At 34.9% G+C, this 13,886-nt stretch overlaps 4 protein-coding genes across 5 annotated transcripts; 1 reads left to right on the top strand and 3 right to left on the bottom strand.

The window, feature by feature from the left end:
* Window positions 1-4,412, top strand: VOZ1 (vascular plant one zinc finger protein). 2 transcript variants are annotated; one of them, XM_088512276.1, is made up of 6 exons: window positions 6-110; window positions 211-331; window positions 851-1,113; window positions 1,301-1,450; window positions 2,696-3,215; window positions 3,348-4,412. In XM_088512276.1, exons 3-6 carry the CDS (start codon window positions 886-888, stop codon window positions 3,899-3,901), a joined length of 1,452 nt encoding a protein of 483 aa, XP_088368402.1. In that variant the 5' UTR covers window positions 6-110; window positions 211-331; window positions 851-885; the 3' UTR covers window positions 3,902-4,412. The 2 variants fall into 2 exon arrangements, with proteins under 2 accessions (XP_088368403.1, XP_088368402.1); XM_088512277.1 differs by lacking the exon at window positions 211-331 and having other exon boundaries at window positions 1-110.
* A 789-nt stretch (window positions 4,413-5,201) lies between these two features.
* LOC132171237 (transcription elongation factor 1 homolog) lies at window positions 5,202-7,108 on the bottom strand. Its single transcript, XM_059582506.2, has 5 exons — window positions 6,970-7,108; window positions 6,205-6,343; window positions 5,918-5,988; window positions 5,651-5,672; window positions 5,202-5,575 (listed from the first exon to the last, which is right to left on the bottom strand). The coding sequence occupies exons 2-5, from the start codon at window positions 6,315-6,317 to the stop codon at window positions 5,515-5,517; spliced, it is 267 nt and encodes an 88-aa protein (XP_059438489.1). The 5' UTR covers window positions 6,318-6,343; window positions 6,970-7,108; the 3' UTR covers window positions 5,202-5,514.
* Window positions 7,109-9,835: 2,727 nt separating this feature from the next.
* On the bottom strand, window positions 9,836-10,201 carry LOC148589835 (uncharacterized). Its single transcript, XM_088515368.1, has 2 exons — window positions 10,115-10,201; window positions 9,836-9,964 (listed from the first exon to the last, which is right to left on the bottom strand). Exons 1-2 carry the CDS (start codon window positions 10,199-10,201, stop codon window positions 9,836-9,838), a joined length of 216 nt encoding a protein of 71 aa, XP_088371494.1.
* Window positions 10,202-10,476: 275 nt separating this feature from the next.
* On the bottom strand, window positions 10,477-11,634 carry LOC132169793 (F-box protein CPR1-like). Its single transcript, XM_059580759.2, has one exon. It carries the CDS (start codon window positions 11,632-11,634, stop codon window positions 10,477-10,479), a length of 1,158 nt encoding a protein of 385 aa, XP_059436742.2.
* Between the last annotated feature and the right edge of the window lie 2,252 nt (window positions 11,635-13,886).

Raw genomic sequence — 13,886 nt, 5'->3', positions numbered from 1 at the left:
CAGAAAAAGAAGTAGAAGAAAAAAAAAAAAAAAAAAAAAAGAAGAAGAAAAAAGCGTTTTGATCAGGGAAATAGGTATCAGGAAAAAAGAAGAAAGATATAGCTTTGGAGGTGAGAATCTCTTTTTCGATCAGTCTAGTCCGCTCGAATATATTTTACTTTTTCTCTTTCTTTCGCTCTTTCTCTTCAATTTCCTATCACTTTCTCTCAGAGCTTGGGGGACAGATAGAGAGACCTTATCTGTGCGCTTGATCTCTTCTGAACTGGGGTTTTGAATCCCTTTTTTGTTTGCAAATTATCCTGATCTTTGACTGCGATCACCTCTGTCTCTGGTATATTACTTTACTTTTTTTTTTTTTTTTTTCTTTTCTTTTTGGGTGTTGGTTTATATTTTGTAAGGTATCACTGCATAATTGTTGGGGCTGTTTCTAGGGTTACTGCCGTGTTAAGCTACTTTATTTTTTTGGGTGTTTTTTGAAGTTTGTTTCTGTTAATTTTGTTGGGTTTGGTCCCAAAATTTGGTTTTTTTATTTTATTTTTTATTCAATTTTCTTTTGGGGTTGGTTCTAATGTATTAGCATGGTTTATACTAAAATTCCTTACTTTACTAATTATATTTGTAGCAGCAGAGTTCAGCTAATCGCACATGTATCTGATTGGAGATTATAGATGGTCTTTAAGAATTCTTGGTTTTTGGGTTTAATGGACATTTTATTTTTTGGGGTTTTGTTTAATGTCATGATAAATTTACTTATAAATTGGGTGCAATTTGATTGGTCTCTTGGTCCAAAATCTCATTGTTTTTTTTTTTTTAATCTGAAATTTGGGTTGTTTGTTTTTGCGGGTTGCAGGGTCGTTGTGGAGAACTAAGTTTGGAGTTTCGGTAATGGGGAAGGGTTCGAAGAGCAATTGCAAGTCTGCATCACACAGGCTTTTCAAGGACAAGGCAAAGAACCGGGTCGACGACCTCCAAGGTATGTTCACGGACCTGCAGTTTGCCAGGAAGGAGAGCCGCACGGTCGACATCACCGTCCTTGAGGAGCAAGTCCATCAGATGCTCCGTGAGTGGAAAGCCGAGCTCAACGAGCCCTCTCCAGCTTCATCTTTGCAACAAGTTAGCATCGTATCATATTCATACCGTTTTGAGATCATATCTTGAAGCATATATTAAATTTTTGTATGCGTAAATGTTATATATTTATGTGTATTGCAATGAGGACATTCTGTGTGAACTGTGATAGTAATGGTTGAATCTCAACTGGGGTGATTGTGAGTTGTGATCTTTATGGGTGACTATATAGGGTGGTAGTCTTGGGTCATTCTCCTCGGATATTTGCCGGCTGCTGCAGCTTTGCGAGGAGGAAGATGATGCCACTAGTCCATTAGCTGCACCGAAGCCTGAGCCTAGTGATCAAAACGTGCAAGTTAGGGATGGTGTGATCTTTCAAGAGGTGGGATTTCTAAAATTTATGTTACTTCTTTTATGATTTGTGTGTTTTATGGGTATTAAAATATGATTTATTATTGGATGTGACCTTATTAATTGGACTCAGGGTATAAAAGAAGAGGGAGGGGTTTCTCTCTTATTGATCCAGTTGAATAATATAAAATCATTAAATTTATTATATCTGCAATGTTGACTATGATGGCATGTTGATGACCCAAGGTTTGCACTGCATTTCTTGGTGACCTTAGGGATATGGTTATACGGGCTTATGTTGAGTGAATATGAGCTTGAGCTTGCTTTAAAAATTTCACTTTGGTTGGTTTTGGCATATGAACAGGATCAGTGTCTGTGATTATTATCCAGAAATTACCAAAAATGGGTTAAATGTTATGTTAATGGTATCATCCCTTCAATTTGCAGTTTGATTGTTTTTCATGCCTAATCTCAAGTTACCAAGTCGATAGCTATAGAAAATGTGGGGAAATGAATGAACCTTTTTCCTTCTATGTTAAGGGGATGCAAGTTACGGGAATAATATAGCCAAAACTTCAATAGGGAAAATATGCTAATTATTTTTTATGAAAAAAAGAAAGAAAAGAAATTTGATCCATGTTTAATGCCAAGTGCTTAAATTATGTTCTTTTGGCAGCTCTGGTTTTTGGTTGTTTATTGAGCCTTTACAATGAGTATTTGTTTTGTTGTGCTTTGATAAATGAGATTTCCTTGGCTGCTGTGCTTTTGTTTTCTTTTATTTTTCGGGGGGACGGGGGGAGGGATTTCATGTGGCATGGATTCTGGCTTGGCTCACCAGATTGCAAGTTTGAACTTCTTATTACTATCGTAGTGTGACTGAAATAATTATATGTGTAGGATCCTAAATCTATAACTCGAGCATAGGGACATTCCTGATTTTAGGTTAGCTTATATCAATTTGTGCTGTGAATGAACACTTTGAATCTGCTTCATGCTAGAGAAATGGCAGTTCAGTTTAGTTGTTTTTTAATCCCTCAAAGGGAAAAAAAGAAGTGAAAAGCATAAGATAAGGAGGCCGAAAATTACTTCTTAAGTGCACTTTGTTAAGTAGAGCATGCATGTGCTTTGGTTTTTACTGTGGTTGCGTTCTTTTTTTTTTTTTTTTTTTTAAAGTTTTATTGCCCGCATTTTTTATGTTTACAAATTTAATTGCAATGGCATGTCAATTGGATTTGAAAATGGGCATTCACTGGTGATTTTAATTGATATGTTGCAGGGTTTTGGCGTGAATCAGGGGCAACAGGACCATAGTTTTCCCTTGATTGGAGAATGCAAAAACCCCTCTTCAGAAGTTTGTGATGTGGCAGTTAATGACTTGGAAGTTGCTACTCACTTGGACTATCATCAGTTTCATTTGCATCAAGACTATGAGAACTTCTGTACTGCTTATACCGTAGCAGGTTTGTCTGGGGAGGATGCAGTGCCTCATGTTTCTAGCTATCTGCCAAGTATATGCCCTCCTCCTTCTGCTTTCTTGGGCCCAAAATGTGCTCTTTGGGATTGTCCAAGGCCTGCTCAAGGCTTGGACTGGTGTCAGGACTATTGCAGTAGCTTTCATGCTGCTTTAGCATTGAATGAAGGTCCACCTGGCATGGGTCCGGTTCTAAGACCTGGAGGCATTGGCCTAAAGGATGCTCTCCTTTTTGCTGCTCTTGGTGCAAAGGCACAAGGAAAAGATGTTGGTATCCCAGAATGTGAGGGAGCCGCAACTGCAAAGTCTCCATGGAATGCACCTGGTAGGTTTTTATTTTTCGGCTTTCCATTTTCGATTTGTTAGTGTTGATTTCTAATAGTTGGGAACTGAGTACATTGTAAATTCCTAGGACATGGTTTCTAGGTTGATTAATTAATTCTGCATATGATTGCAGAGCTCTTTGATCTCTCAGTTCTGGATGGTGAAACCATTAGGGAATGGCTCTTTTTTGATAAGCCTCGAAGAGCATTTGAGAGTGGGAACAGAAAGCAGAGGTCATTGCCTGATTACAATGGCCGTGGTTGGCATGAGTCAAGGAAGCAAGTGATGAATGAATATGGAGGCCTGAAGAGATCCTACTATATGGATCCGCAACCACTTAACCATTTTGAGTGGCACCTCTATGAATATGAGATCAGTAAGTGTGATGCTTGTGCTTTGTATAGATTGGAACTGAAGCTTGTTGATGGGAAGAAGAACTCCAAAGGGAAAATAACCAATGATTCAGTTGCTGATCTGCAGAAGCAGATGGGAAGGCTCTCTGCTGAGTTTCCATCTGATAATAAGCGGTCAATGAAGGTGAGGGCCAAAGTTAATGAAAAGGTTGGTGTAGGAAATGTTTATTCCATCCCAAATCGAGTGGCACCAACAACTGGGACATTTGAGTATGGGATAAATGCACCATATGATTATCTTGTGGAGAATATAAATGAATATTACCTGACTTAATTATAGAGCCGCGGATGGATGCTGAACAAGCTGGATGTTGTTAGTTTAGTTACATGGGTTTCTTTTTGCCTCTTGACTCGTTGGGTCTTTGCAATTTCATCTTCAATAACATGAAGTGAAGCTCATTTTTTCGCCATTTGGAGAACTGTGAATATCTCATTCTCACATGAAGTGCTGTATTAGACTCTGCCAGATAATGGAAGCTTATATCTAACTTCTTGAAGATGGTGACAAACAGAGAAAATGGGTGTTTTTTCCTCTTGTCCATTTTTATAACTAATTGTCATATGTTGAACTTTTTAGAAACCAGTTAATTTCACCAAAACTGGAATAGGTGGATGCACACTGTTGCTTTAATTTTATCTGTCATCTTTTGTGTTTCTAAAATTGCTAATGCTGCAGGCCTTGGGTAAGTTGAGGCTAGGGAGTTTGTGATATGTAATGTGGCTACTGGTATACAATGTTATCTGTTTACTGGATGTTGAAAGTATATATTTCTTCAGTTATCTAACCATGAATCCTTGATCATTCAAGAATATGTTGATGAATGTATTTTTGCATCTACTACTGGTGTCTGTTACAATACATTGTCAGTTTTTTTTTTTAGCTAATAGCTTTTAAAATGTACCACACATCTGCTTATCTAAATTATTTTCTATTTTATTAGAATAATAGTTTTTTTATTCATTTTGTTTAAAAACGTCTCTCTCTCTCTACCAAATAGGCAAATACCCTCATGCATACAATTTTCAAAGTTCGGGCATGGAGACACTAGAATGAATGTTCTTATGATTGCGCTGTTTACAATAGCGGAGAATGGACCACTGAATAGAGAGGGTTCTTCTCAAGCATGTGATATGGGGGTTTTCGATAGAGCAAATATATAGAGAGATATAGGAGTTTGGGTATTTGTTTCGGTTGAAATAGGAAAAAGAAAGAAAAGAGATAAATAATAGAGAAATGGTGGGAGGAAAAGAGAAAATTATATAAAAAAAAACTTGTGCATTCATTTACGGTGTTTCCCTATATTTGGGTAAGGACAAGTGTTGAAAACTTTGCGACCAAAGCATGCAAGCTTACCAAAAGTATTGAAAACTTGTTTGGATAACTACGTTTGAAAAGTGTTCTCAATGTTTAGTCTGCGTAAACAATTTTTTATAAGTGCTATCAAACATACTCAAAACACTTTCCTCATAAGTGGTTTAAAAGATTAGCCCTACTTGTCTATAATAACGGAAAAGAAAAAATTCACAAGACCAAACACATGCTGTACATGAAGAATAAATGAAGAGAACAAAAATGTAAACCAAAGACTTTCATACATCACAATATATCTGCATATAAAACTTTTAAGTATTTCAGTACAATGCATTGGAACTCTTAATATTTGGATAGCCTCAGTTGGGCAAGTTCCTCATGTGGTTTCCTTGAAATGCGTACACATTATTCTCACACTAACATATACAGCCATATTAGAATAATATTTAAACTATCAATATTGTCTGCAGAAGTTGATGCACACTCCTCCCACCAACAACTCCGATAGTTACTAGCTCGAAGATTAAGAGCTATTCCAATACTGAACTGTTTTTCTAGGGCATCAGTTCTTCATGCTAAGCACCATCATCTTCAGGGTTGTTAACCCGTTCGCATTCGTCAATCCATTCACTATATCTGCAGTCACAACTTCAACGTGAGCAACGTGAGAAGAGAGAGAAAAAGGGGGAGAAAAAGAGAGATTGCACTTACATGTCTATTGCCTCAGTCAAAGCTGCACACACAAATGAGAGAACGTTAAGAATTAGTTCAAATGTGATTTTAAGTAATCAACACATCTTAGCATTGTATTTCCCTATCAACTCTAAATAAATTTATATGATAATAGAAATCAGTTTCATGCTCATTGGCCCTGAACAGACTCTTACATTTACATTAATGGAAAAATACCCTCTTAAATTACATCTAAGCAATGACTAATCACATTATAAATGTCAAAGCAATGGCTTAACAATTCACCTGTGATGGAGGTACTGAAGTTCTCTTGGCATATTCTGCATGACGCTTCCCCAATCAAGTTCTTCATATCACTGAAACCAGATAAATACCAAAAGTAAGAATAAAACTATGTAATCAACAAACCTCAACACATGGAATCAACCTCAAACATGCTCAGTCACACGACCTTCCACAATGTAATCACCGTACTTAAGCAATTTTCATTAGATGTACACAATGCTCAAACTTTGTCATAGGTTACATATGATATCCATAGAGCATACATGAAAATAGCATTAGATACTTACATGCGGCATTCAACACTTGTGCCATGGTTGCAGAAAGGACAGCTAAAGACAGTGTCAAGCTTGTCCATCCGCTTCTTAGGAGGTGGCTTTGCCTTTGACTTCCTCTTCCCCATATCTCAAAATCCTTCCTTGAATACCACTGTGTTATTATATGAGCAGGTTAGTCCACAATCAACGTTAAAAAATAAAATAAAAACTAGTCAGATTAAGTTCCAATATCTTTAAAGGAATAACAGCATACAAAATAATAACAACTTTCTCACACTTCAGCAGCATCAATATCTTTCAAACAAATACAAATTAAACGCTGAATAAAGTATATATAGCTAGATAAAGAATTTTTTTTTTTTTTTTTTTTTTTTTTTTTTTTTTTGGCTTAAACAATACATATCCAGTGCTTAACCCACAAGCAATAGAAAAAAACAACAATTTCTTCTTCTGAGAGGAAAAAAAAAATAGCAATCAAACAAAATCCCTGAAATATAAGCCAATAAAATCAGCTACCCATCAATTGCATGGTAAAAATTACACTGTTTGGTTCCTTAATCTTTAATTTCCGTACAAAAAATAGAGATGGCTAACCTAATCGACCCGTGCAAACAAATATTTCAATTTCACTTGAAAAATCTATACTTGAAACTAAACTATTATCTTTTTCCTTTCGGTTTAACGAGATTTCTAGGCAACCAGAAAGAGGCAACAGCCAAAAAAAATCAATCAATCAATCGATCAAACCCTTAATTGATCAAACAGAAGAGAACTGACCTGTTGACGAGTCCGATTCGCAGAAACCCTAGATTTCGCGCGGCGCGAGAGGGAGAGATCGTAGCCGTAACCCGTTGGTCAAGAAGAGCAAAAACGAGAGAGATTTAATTTAATTTTATTTTTTCAAGTGGGATATTTACAGGCAGGATCCGTGTCCCAATTTTAACAATCCAGGCCGTTCGTTACAAGAACGGCCGGATCAGGATCCCCTCCTGGGAAAATTACCTTGGCTGTCCTTTTTTAATCTAACAGCACATGTCACGTAATGTGTTTCACTTAAATTAAATAATAAAATATTTATTAATTTTTTTTTAAAAAATAAAAATAATAAAAAATAAAAATCAATTTTAAAAACCATCCCAAAATCCAAACCCATTATTTTATTAAAATGAGTCTGGACCTTGGGGGTGGTCAATCCACCCCAAGAGCCAAATAAAAGAAAAATTAAAATTTTTTTAGCACTTTGGGGTGGCCGAGCTATCTCCAAGGGCCATGGGATGGCCGAAGCCACCCCTAGACTCAATTAGGGTGGCCGGCCACCCCCTATAGGATGGCCGGCTACCCCAGTTTTTTTCAAAATTGATTTTATCTTTTTAAAATTTGATTTTAATTTGTTATTATTTTTATTTTTAAAAGTTAATTAATATTTTATTATTTAATTTAAGTAGGACACGTGGCATCGTGTGGGCTGTAGGATAAAAATGGACGGCCATGATTGAAAATTGGAGTGCAACGGCAGCGTTTTCATCATTAGTTGTATAAAAGTTATGATGTAGTTTTTTTATTAAAAGAAAAAAAAAAAACTGGAAAATCAATATAGGTGGTTGCCCTGAATTACAAATTGCTCATTGTGATATAAAAAATAATTCATAAGTAATTGTGGTAGACCAAAATAATAATTTAATCACTATAATCAAATTCCGTAAAAAACTTGACGGATTTTGTCAGTGTGACACGTCAACATTAATAAAATGATGACACATGTCACTCTTAATAATATATATATATATATATATATATATATATAAACATAAAATTTTAGTTTGATTTATACATATCAAACTAAAATTTTAAGTTTGTTTTTTGTTTTTTGTTTTTTTTTTTTTAAAAAAAAAAACTTTTAGTTTTATATATTTATATTTTTTTTTATTAAGAATGATACGTATCATCATTTTATTGGTGTTGATGTGGCATACTAACAGAATCCGTCAAGTATTTTTACAGAATTTAACTGCATGAACTAAATTGTTAATTTACCTGACCCCAAGGACCTTTGAATTATTTTTTTATACCACAATGAACGATTTATAATTTAAGCAAAAAACATAGATTGATTTTACATTTATCCATTTTTTATATTTCATTCATGTGAATTAAAACCACGACGCATAGACAAGCGGCTAGTAGCTAGTGGAGAGGAGAATGGTGTTGGTAAAAGTTTTAAGAAAAATTCTATGAGTATCAAATTTTTTATTAAGAGATAGGTACTAAGATGATATCAAACTTATGATGAAGCTCATTGTGGTATAACTTATAAGCTTCATAATAAGCTTCGCATGATCTTAGTACCTATCTTTTGATAAAATATTAGGTACTTCTAGCATTTTTCAAGTTTTAAAGTAAGAAAATTGTAACACTTACCAAATTTTTTTCTCAAACTTTGGTTCCCAAATCATGTGTCAATATTCTATGAGAAATGCTATATTTACCAATTTTTTTTTATTATTATTATTTTTCTTCTAAAAGTTGATTTTCAAGTGACGTGTTACCGTCCCATAAGTTTTGAGGGATAGATTGGACTATAAAAGTTATTAATAGAAACTTACTCTTAAGATCATCTATATGAGAAATGTTGCACTTCGCAAATTTTTTTTCTAAAATTTGCTCTTCAAATTATATTATAGAATAAATTTAATATCTAGATTATTGAACAAGCATATATTGAATTTTCTAAATATTGAATCTATTTAGAAAATTCAATATATACTTGGCTACATAAAATGTATGCTGGTTCAATATATTTGCCTTCTATGATATAGAAGGCACTTGCTTAATTCACTTTGGTAGGTATTGCCATGATCTTTAACATTAAAAATTCAATACAATGACATTTTTAATTTTTTTATATAAGTAAATTGATACCATAACATTACAAAAGTGAAAAGTGAGTAGACATTGTTAAGGTACATGATCTCTCGAGGACTTTTAGTAGCAAAGTTCAAGATATCTCGAGGACTTCTAGCATAAGGTCTCTCTCTATCTCTAATGCATTTGTTGTACAATTTTGTTGTTTCCCTTGTATTGGTGCTGAAGTGAATTCTTTATAATTCACTCTGTGATCATCGACAGTGATGGTGCAGCAGCATTAGTGCTGGTGAGTGGGGAGAAGGCACTTCAACTAGGGTTGCAAGTGATTGCAAAGATCAAAGGATTTGCTGATGCAGCTCAGGTACCATACAGAATATGGTTCATATTTGGCTTGGTTTTAGACTAAACAAGGTTGTCTGTGCAGGCACCTGAATTATTCACAACTGCACCGGCCCTTGCAATACAAAAACTACTTCAAATGCTAGTTTGGAGGCTTCTCAAATTGATTAATCGAAATAAATGAAGCATTTTTTCTGTAAGAATTCACTCTTTTATAGCAGCTAATCACTTGTTTATTGAGCATTTTTTGCTAAATGTGTGTACTTAAACTCTTCCCTGCAGGTTGTGGCACTTGCCAACCAAAAGCTGCTTAGTCTTAATCCTGTTGAGTCTTCAAGTGACTATTGATTATTCTTAACTCATTGAACTCTGAAATTGAGTTGCTTTTAGCTGTTTCATCCTATTGTGCATTCTCAAAATTATTATCAACTCGATATTTTCATAAAGTTAGCGTCTTTGTTATGAATACAGGAAAAAAGTTAAATGTGCATGGTGGAGCTGTATCATTGGGACACCCATTGGGATGCAGTGGAGCTCGTATATTGGTCACTTTGTTAGGGGTAATATATAAATGCTCTTTCTCTCTCCCCACATAGTGGTGTATGTGAATGCAGAGTGTTCCTCTGCTTTTCTCCAGCAACTATTTATGAGGAAATCAAGGAACACATGAAATTAATAAAGAGTTTGTTAAAGGAGTAGTATTGTTGCAGGTGTTGAGACACAAGAATGGGAAGTATGGGGTTGGTGGCATCTGCAATGGGGGAGGAGGGGCATCTGCCCTTGTTCTTGAGCTCATGTAAGCCATTTACATTTGGTAGGGCATATGCTCAATCTAATATTTCAGAATCTGTAGTCCTATGTAAGTACTAGGCCTTAAAAGAGTCTTCTTTACCATTACTGATAATCTGATATCTAGCATGGCATGTGAGATTGATTGTCAATGGATGGTTTGCCTATTATAATTTCTTCTGCCCCAAATTCTACTCGATCCAAAAGAGTGTGTGAATACTCAATCCAACCCAGAAAGACAAAACAACTCCGCATTACGGACCAACACATAACTCCCCATTTATATTGAAGTTAATTGTCATGGTCAGCATTGAGGAGAAGGAGGCTTCCCACACAAGTGTATGACATATATAAACCATTGGGCATATTTTGAATCTCAACAATCCTATGTGTTTTATTTTTTATGTCATACCAAAAGAGTTGATGCAAGTCCCGCTCTATAATTTCCTTCTCTCTCGTCAAAACCTCTTCACCCCCGTCATGTGAGAAGAGCAAAGGTCGGCAGATGTAAAAGGCCGAGTCTAGCTGCACTGTATAAAGCAGAGTCCAACTGTTGGCCACCCCGTACTCCTTCATCACCCAAACTTCCTTAACTTCCTCACCCACGATAAGACAAAGCCATCCTCGCAACACCAAAATATTGACACACGGTTTCATAAAAAAAAAAAAATCAAAATTTGGTACTTGAAATTTTTCTGTGCTGAGGTTGAATGTGACAATGACCTTTTTGAAGTTCGTCCGACCAACCCACCAATGGAAAGTACCGTTTAAGAAAGCCGGCCAATCTGAGTAAATATACGATTCCTTCAAAGGCCATTTTTCTTTGACCATTCTCCAAGAGTGTTCTCGCAGACTATATAGCTCACGGCTATATACTCTTTCCTTACGGCTATATACTCCTTCTTCTTCATCCCAGGCACGTCGGGTGACTCGCGTCACAAACTTAAAAACCTTGTAGTCGTCGTTGACCGGATCGTATCCAAATGCTAAGAAATCGTAACTAAATCTATCATAAAAAGTATCTATAAGCCTCTTAGAGGGTAATTTCTTGTATTTTCCAATTAATGGGTTCCATATCACAATCTCACCATCACAATTCAAGTCTCTGATGCAAACCAAGCCGTTGCAACATCCTACAACCAGTGTGCATTCTTCTGATGGCAGTGGCTTTTTGATCTTCACGGCCTCGCCGAACCGACCCTCGTTGGAAAAGTTTACCTTGTAGTAATCATGAGGGAACTCGGTCTCCTTCACAATGAGGGTGCGTTCTCTAGAGTGATTGAGTTTGAGATGCAACTTGATGAAATCTGAGTTGTTGATTTGGGAGAACCATGGCTTCGAAACGCACTGAAAACGAACCAGTGGCTTGATGGGAAGTAGGGAAAGTATCTCGGTGATGAGCTCTTGCGGGAGACTCTTCATCTTTCGGTGAACAAATTCCTTCTTCATCTTCTAGCTATGGTAATTAACCGATCCTTGTAGAGTCAAGAGTACCGAACGCAGTCGGCAGAGGTTAAGGTGGTATATATAAGGTTCAAGAATCTCATATTTGTAAATCTTGACCGTCTGTTACATCTTAAGGTAAAAAATCATGCCACGTTGTGAAAATTCCAAATTCAAAATTTCGGCAAAATCTTAAAAAAAAGATTCAGCAAAATCTTGGTTGAGACGGCAGCACAAGATAACAACCACGATGATAATTATTTAACATTTAAATATTAGTTATTTTAACATTTATTATATATTTTTTATTTAAAAATAATTATTCTTACTTTTTATGATGCCTAATTACTAATTAAGCTTTTATAATCAAATTTTCCAATATCTCATTTTCAATTGATAATATGGATAATCTATTTAATTTTTCTTGGGACATTGTTGATCTTAAGTTGGATTTTATCAAATTTAATTTTGAAAAAAATTATTTTTGCATAAACAACCATAACATGTATTGTCAATCAAATTTTATAAGCATACATTTAAAAAAAGGAGGAATGCTACAAATAAATTTTACAGAAAAACTTTTACAAACTGATGTGGCACAACATGATTATAAATTTGTTTGTAAGCGTAGCACTCATCTTAAAAAAGAATCAAATATTTTTATATAATTTAATATGCACTATAAAAAAGTTGAGATTTATTGACTAACCGTCAGTGACGTGTTATTAGCCACGTGTGTGGCGGGTTAAAAAACTGGGTGTGACTAACGGGACTTTAATTAGTAACGTGTCAAAAATTGACACGTTACTAATTTTTAATTTTTTTTTTTCAAATAATATCATGGAATCTGATTTTCAAAAAATCCAAAACCAGCAGCAAATCAAAATTTAATTGAAAAAAAATAAATTAATTGAAAATTTTCAATTAAATGTAAAAAAAATTTTGTTTACACGTAAGCAAATTTTTTCAAAAATTTCAATAGATCAATCAAAAGTTTTGAATTTGAAATCTAATTTTACTGCTCACTCACTGTGTGGAGTTGGAGAGTACCCAAAATCAGAAACCTGCAACAGCAAAGAACCAGAAAAATCAATACGTTTAAAAGCTAAGACAAATGACAGAAAAATTAGAAAAATTACTTATTAGAGTATACGATGTTCGTTCCCCAAGTGGATTCAACTTGAAAAATCAAACCAAACCAACCAAAAAAATCAGACCCATAAAAATTTCAAACACCCAAACCTAGTAGCAAAAAAGGTTTTCAAAATCCCAAACCCCAAAAAAAAAAAAAAAAAATCAGACATTCTCTTCTCTTCTTCATTTTCTTTTTCTTCTTCCCATATGAGTGAAGAGGGAGCTGGGGGTATACTGGGCGTGAAAGTGCAGAGAGAAAAAGAGATAAGAAAGAAGAAGGTGCCACGTGAGAGGAAGAAAAAAGAAGGAAGAAGAAAGAAAAAGAGAGAAAGAGAGAAGCCAACTGGCGCATGTTCCCAATGCACATTGGTGACGTGTGTCCAGCTGGCACGTCACCAATGGGGTGACGTGGCACAGGTGGTACGTCACCACTTTGGTGAGTGACACCACGTCACTAGTATCTTAATTTCAAAAAATAAAAAATAAAAATAAAACTTTGACAACTTTAGTAACGTGTCAAAGTTGACAAGTTACTAAAGTTGTCAACTGGAAAAAAAAAAAAAATAAAATAAAACTTTGACACGTTACTAAAGTTGTCAACTGAAAAAAATAAGAGATGTGATACAGCCACAACTCAAACCCAACTTTGGTCCAACTTCTAAGCAAAATTTTTCTCTCTCTGGTTTAAGGCTTTCTCTCTCCTCTACAAACAGTTTTTTGTTTAAACTTAAGAAAAAAGTTGGGCCAAAGTTGGGTTTAAGTTGTGCCTTTATCATTTTTCAAAAAATAAAATAAATAAAAATAAAACTTTGACACATTACTAAAGTTGTCAATTGAAAAAAAAAATAATAAATAAATAAAACTTTGACAATTTTAATAACGTGTCAAAGTTGACACTTGACTAAATGGTAATGATTAGACTAATGCACCATGATTGATCGGATGTTCGATCGAACTTTCAATTATGTCAAGTTTGATTGTATTATGATCGATTGAAGTAATGCACTAGAAGAGTGATACATTATATCATTGTGTTTTGTTCATAATACATTTGACCAAGTCTAGAATCTAATGCACTAAGGTCCATCGTGATGAAAATGATTTATATATATCTAAAAAAAAGA

The sequence above is a fragment of the Corylus avellana genome, chromosome 1 (genome assembly GCF_965113065.1).
Source record: "Corylus avellana chromosome 1, dhCorAvel1.hap1.2, whole genome shotgun sequence".
In the NCBI taxonomy this organism is placed as follows: Eukaryota; Viridiplantae; Streptophyta; class Magnoliopsida; order Fagales; family Betulaceae; genus Corylus; species Corylus avellana.
Note: the sequence above shows the minus strand (reverse complement) of the source record. Positions and strands in the feature narration are given on the sequence as shown.

What these genes read in the sequence shown, in the direction of transcription:
- VOZ1 (XM_088512277.1), top strand. Translation starts at nt 886, where the DNA reads ATGGGGAAGGGTTCGAAGAGCAATTGCAAGTCTGCATCACACAGGCTT. An exon ending in CAGCTTCATCTTTGCAACAA is followed by an intron (nt 1,114 to 1,300) that starts GTTAGCATCGTA and finishes GTGACTATATAG; the next exon opens with GGTGGTAGTCTTGGGTCATT. An exon ending in GTCTCCATGGAATGCACCTG is followed by an intron (nt 3,216 to 3,347) that starts GTAGGTTTTTAT and finishes ATATGATTGCAG; the next exon opens with AGCTCTTTGATCTCTCAGTT.
- LOC132171237 (XM_059582506.2), bottom strand. Translation starts at nt 6,317, where the DNA reads ATGGGGAAGAGGAAGTCAAAGGCAAAGCCACCTCCTAAGAAGCGGATG. An exon ending in ACAAGTGTTGAATGCCGCAT is followed by an intron (nt 5,989 to 6,204) that starts GTAAGTATCTAA and finishes ATCTGGTTTCAG; the next exon opens with TGATATGAAGAACTTGATTG. An exon ending in TTGACTGAGGCAATAGACAT is followed by an intron (nt 5,576 to 5,650) that starts GTAAGTGCAATC and finishes TTGTGACTGCAG; the next exon opens with ATATAGTGAATGGATTGACG.
- LOC148589835 (XM_088515368.1), bottom strand. Translation starts at nt 10,201, where the DNA reads ATGGCTTACATGAGCTCAAGAACAAGGGCAGATGCCCCTCCTCCCCCA. An exon ending in CATACTTCCCATTCTTGTGT is followed by an intron (nt 9,965 to 10,114) that starts CTCAACACCTGC and finishes AAAGAGCATTTA; the next exon opens with TATATTACCCCTAACAAAGT.
- LOC132169793 (XM_059580759.2), bottom strand. Translation starts at nt 11,634, where the DNA reads ATGAAGAAGGAATTTGTTCACCGAAAGATGAAGAGTCTCCCGCAAGAG.